Source organism: Bison bison, unplaced genomic scaffold, assembly GCF_000754665.1.
Source record: "Bison bison bison isolate TAMUID 2011002044 unplaced genomic scaffold, Bison_UMD1.0 scf7180017864263, whole genome shotgun sequence".
In the NCBI taxonomy this organism is placed as follows: Eukaryota; Metazoa; Chordata; class Mammalia; order Artiodactyla; family Bovidae; genus Bison; species Bison bison.
In genome coordinates, this window is record NW_011494835.1 from 1,055,178 (window position 1) to 1,060,825 (window position 5,648).

Here is a 5,648-nt window from a genome sequence, read left to right on the forward strand (position 1 = left end):
CGCTGACTCGATGGACGTGAGTCTGAGTGAACTCCGGGAGTTGGTGATGGACAGGGAGGCCTGGCGTGCTGCGATTCATGGGGTTGCAGAGAGTCGGACACGACTGAGTGACTGAACTGAACTGAACTGACCTGAAGATCATGGCATCCGGTCCCATCACTAAATGGCAAAAATGGGGAAGCAGTGGAACCAGTGAGAGACTTTATATTTTGGGGCTCCAAAATCACTGCAGATGGTGATTGCAGCCATGTAATTAAAAGACACTTACTCCTTGGAAGAAAATTTATGACCAACCTAGACAGCATATTAAAAAGCAGAGACATTACTTTATCAACAAAGGTCAGTCTAGTCAAAGCTATGGTTTTTCCAGTGGTCATGTATGGATGTGAGGGTTGGCCTATAAAGAAAGCCGAGTGCCGAAGAATTGATGCTTTTGAACTGTGGTGTTGGAGAAGACTCTTGAGAGTCCCTTGGACTGCAAGGGGATCCAGCCAGTCCATCCTAGAGGAAATCAGTACTGGGTGTCATTGGAAGGACTGATGCTGAAGGTGAAACTCCAATACTTTGGCCACCTCATGTGAAGAACTGACTCATTTGAAAAGACCCTGATACTGGAAAAGATTGATGGCAGCAGGAGAAGGGGACAACAGAGGATGAGATGGTTGGATGTTATCACCAACTCAATGGACATGAGTTTGGGAGAACTTCTGGAGTTGGTGATGCACAGGGAGGTCTGGCATGCTGCAGTTCATGGGGTTGCAAAGAATCAGACATGACTGAGCTACTGAACTGACTGAACTGATACCACATTAAGAGAGTAGGAAGAAAATCAGAAGATAGTATTGATTTATAATTTTATTATTTAATGAAGATATTCAGCAAAGCAAGTTTATGATGGTCAAGCTGAAAGTAAAAAATGGAGATGCTCATATGTAATAATATTTGATAAGTCGTAAAGTACAAAAAGCACAAAAGAGAAAAAAAAGTCAGTATTTACTTATAATCATTTGATTCTTTTTTAAAGGTGTATATCTAGACTCTAATAAGGAGAGCTTCATTATTTTGTATGCCTATGAGGTGTTTATGACTTTTAATTATTTCCTTGTAGGTATGCCATTATTCTAGGAACATTTTAATGACTTTAATTCCTGTGCTGTATTTTAAATGTGTTTCTTAAGGCCAACCCCAGATGAATTAATGCAGGACAATGTGTTCAGTGAAGTGTTACCCTTATACCCTCCCTTTATCAAACCTGCCAGCCTGTTTTCTTCTTCTCTGAGATGTGCTGATTTGACTCTGCCAGAGGATATCAGTCAGTTGTGTGAAGGTAATGGTAAAGAATACTAATAATAAAGCCATGTTTTTAAAGGAAGTACCCTCATCCTAGTTTCAGTTTTAAATTTGTCAACAATATATATTCACATTAGTGAGACATTTTGGATACTTACCTGAGAATTAAGAAGTAATTTTGGAAGTGGTTAAAATATAACCTAACATTTTAATCCTTTAAATTTAAATTACTTTGGAGCAAGGATTTTAAGAATCAAAGAAAGGAAGTAGTATCAAACAAAAAAATTTTTCTTATGTAAATCCAGGTCGTAACGCTATAATCAGATCTTCTGGTTTCCGGTGGAATTTCTGTTACCTCAATATTTATATAGATTTCATAAAATTTATTATAAATTATCTAAAAATCATATTATTGATAAGTCCATTATTATTAAATTCCATGTTTGTTAGAGAATACCACCTTTTCTCTTTTCATTCCTCTCTGAAAATTACAGCTCTCAAAATGTGTTTTTTAGGGACACCAGTAAATTATGTTTATATAAAAAATTATCATGACATAATCATGGTAGGAAATACTTACTAAACATTCATTCGGGCAAATACGTATTGAGTTTCTACTATGTTCTCTATGTTTTCTTATAAATTATAAGAAAATTTATCTTCTTATAAATGAAGATCCAAGACTTTCTTGGCAGTCCAAGTGGTTAACATTCCGCACTTGCTATGTAGGGGGGATGGGTTCAATCCCTGGTCGGAGAACTAAGGTCCCACATGCCGTGTGGAGTGGCCAAAAAACTGAAGGTCAATATGAACATAGTACAATGGAAGCAAAGCCTCTGTGAGACATCAAGACTTTTAAAAGAGGCAGAAATTGTCTCAGGACAAAGGATGGGACAGGGTGTGCTGGTTGCCTACTCAAGTGCTTTTTTTTGCCCTTATTTCTTTCCTGCAGGGCTTGATAATAGCTAGTGTGTGTGTGTGTATCTCTCATATATATATATATATATATATACACACACACACATATATACATATATACACACACTTATGTATATATATCTCTGGTACAGAGGATAAAAATCACACTTTTTTCTCAAAGACACTGGATGCACAACCAGTATGCATATCTGCATTTAATCCTCTATGAATTTTGTAGTATGAATATTGTAAAGGAAATCTTACTGTGTTCTTCAGCTTTTACTTTTTTAAAATGTCAGCTATTATTGCTTGTTGCCTTTTAATAAAAACAGAAAGTGTGATAGCTATTTTTTTTAATTTTCCATTGATAGATATAAACAGTGATTACCTGGCAGAAAGATCTATTGAAGAAGTGTATTACCTTTGGTGTTTAGCTGGAGGTGACTTGGAAAAAGAGCTTGTGAACAAGGAAATCATTCGATCCAAACCACCTATCTGCACACTCCCCAAGTAAGGAAAGAAAACATCTCTTGTAAATGAGAGAAATCTAGTAATAACTTTTTTTAATTTGATAGTTTTTTCTTCTGGTAGGTAGACATTGTAGCTAAGTGATTGTGAAAACAATTTGAAATCAATACCTTGCTTTCTTGGCAGGAGTTTTTTTTTTTAATTCTATTTTTTAATTGGTAGAAAATTGCTTTACAATTTAGTGTTGGTTTCTGCTGTACAACAATGCAAATCAGTCATAATTGTTGGCCACCTCATGCGAAGAGTTGACTCATTGGAAAAGACTCTGATGCTGGGAGGGATTGGGGGCAGGAGGAGAAGGGGACGACAGAGGATGAGATGGCTGGATGGCATCACCGACTCGATGGACGTGAGTCTGAGTGAAGTCCGGGAGTTGGTGATGGACAGGGAGGCCTGGCATGCTGTGATTCATGGGGTCGCAAAGAGTCAGACACAACTGATCAACTGATCTGATCTGATCTGATATATCCCTTTCCTGCTGAGCCTCCCTACCTTCCTATAGTCTCACCCATTGAGGTCATCACAGAGCACCAGGCTAGGTTCCCTGTGTTATTTAGCAACTTCCCACTGTTTTACAGATGGTAATATATATATGACAATGCTGCTTTCTCAATTCATCCCACCCTCATTGTCCCTCTTAATGGACATGAGTTTAAGTAAACTCCGGGAGTTGGTGATGGACAGGGAGCCCTGGCGTGCTGCAGTCCATGGTGTCACAAAGAGTTGCACACAACTGAGAGACTGAACTGAACCGCACTCATCTTCCCCTGTGTCCACAAGTCTGTTGTCTACTAGGTTCATTATTACCATTTTTTTTTAGATTCCATGTATATGCATTAATATACAATACTTGTTTTTCTTTTTCTGACATTTCACTCTGTATAAGAGGCTCTAGGTTCATCCACTTAACTACAACTGACTCAGATTTGTTCCTTGTTATGGCTGAGTAATATTCCATTGTATAAATGTACAACTTCTTTATCCATTTGTCTGTTGATGGACATCTAGGTTGCTTCCTTCCTGGCTATTGTAAATATTGCTGTAATGAACACTGGGGTACATGTGTCTTTTCTCTGGATATATGCCCAAGAGTGAGATTGCTGGGTCATATGGTAGATTTATTCCTGTTTTTTTAAGGAATCTCCATATTGTTTTCCATAATGGCTGTATCAGTTTATATTCCCACCAGCAGTGCAAGAGGTTGACCTTTTCTCCACGTCCTCTCCAGCATTTATTGTTTGTCGGTTTTTTGTTGATAGCCATTCTGACTGGTGTGAGGTGATACATTATTGTAGTTTTGATTTGCATTTCTCTAATAACAAGTGTGAGCAGCTTTTCATGTGTTTATTGGCCATCTGCGTGTCTTCTTTGGAGAAATGTTTGGTAGGAGTTTCTAATTGCAGAGTTCTTATCAGTGCTTTTGTTATTTTTTAAACTACTATTTTTAATAAATTATTTGTTTTATGATCTATTTGAAGTAAAGGTATTATTGTGGAACATCTCACAATAGTTGGTGATCAATAAAACAAATTGTACAAATAGAACAGTAATATTTAACAGAGTTAATATACTAGGCTAGTATGCCCATTATAAGGAACTTTTTTTTTTTTACTTCTAATGATATTTTAAAATGTACTCAGTGACCTCATTGCTTGTCCTAGAGATCATCATGGTACTAAAGCGCTGTTGAAAAACTGCAGAGTTGTATAAGGTCTTAGACACTATCTTGTGAATTACTTAGAAGTTAAATGACAATACAATGCTAAGAGCCAAAACTGTTAATTGTTCTGTTGCTCATCATGTTCGTTCAAAAAATTAGAACCTACATCTCTTTCCATTAGTGCTTTAAAGTTTTAATTTTAGGTTTTAGGACTAGATTTGATCTTTGTAGGTAACTATAGAAACCATCTGCTGATCATTTTTTTCTTTGTATGTAAATTTTAGGTTAATTGTTTGAATACAGCACTAATTCTGTACCTCTCCCCCCTCTTAAACTGATTCTTAAATATTAACTTCAGTTGTACTGTTCACATGATAAATTAAGTAGAAAAATCAAAAATAAGATGATGGCAATTCCAAGAGTAAATGGTTTGAAGGATATAAAAATTAATTCTCTAAAATTCTAAATATGTTTACTACTCAGTATTCGTTCTCCTGAGAAGTTATCAGCATTAGCGTTTTATTTTCTTCCTCCTTTTATCATTTTTTACCCATATGAATTTCCTCTGGAACATATTACATACTGTCAGTGTAGTTTTATCATTGCACCTGCATGAACAGTGTAAATCATGTTCTTGTATCCCTAAAATGCTTTACACTTGTGTGCTTATTTATAGGGGCCTCCCAGGTGGCTCAGTGGTAAAGAATCTGTATGCAGAAGACTTGGGTTCAGTCTCGGGAAGAACCCCTGAAGGAGGAAGTGGCAGTCCACTCCAGTATTCTTCCCTGTAGACATGGACAGAGTTGCCTAGCAGGCTGCAGTCCACGGGGTTGCAAAGAGTCGGACACAACTGAGTCACTGAGCACGCATGCACTGTGTTTATACAAACTCAACATATATTTAAAAATGAAGATTTTTTGGAGAAATTTCAGCCACCAATTACAGATTTTATTCAGTCTAAAATTTCTTTCTTTTAATGAAGAGATTTATGATTCAGAGTAAATTTTATTTTCTAGAAGGTTTTTAAACAGTAAATTGGATTTCTATGCTCATTAAAATAACTTATTTTTTAAATCTCTTTTTAGTTTTCTCTTTGAAGATGGTGAAAGCTTTGGACAAGGTCGAGATAGAAGTTCACTATTAGATGACACCACCGTGACACTGTCATTATGCCAGCTAAGAAATGTAAGAATGGTATCTTGGCAAATTTGCTTCAGACCTTTCTCCTTCTTTCCTCCCTCCCTTCCTTCTT

The 5,648-nt window shown here is 36.6% G+C and overlaps 1 protein-coding gene across 4 annotated transcripts in view; it reads left to right on the forward strand.

The window, feature by feature from the left end:
• The window catches only part of TBCK (TBC1 domain containing kinase), a 213,329-nt gene that overhangs the window by 68,167 nt on the left and 139,514 nt on the right, over positions 1-5,648 (forward strand). For all 4 annotated transcript variants that reach the window (XM_010848238.1, XM_010848237.1, XM_010848239.1 and 1 more), the window contains 3 exons: positions 1,179-1,327; positions 2,580-2,718; positions 5,482-5,581. In XM_010848238.1, the coding sequence (XP_010846540.1) occupies positions 1,179-1,327; positions 2,580-2,718; positions 5,482-5,581 (388 nt within the window). The remainder of the gene's footprint in view (positions 1-1,178; positions 1,328-2,579; positions 2,719-5,481; positions 5,582-5,648) is intronic.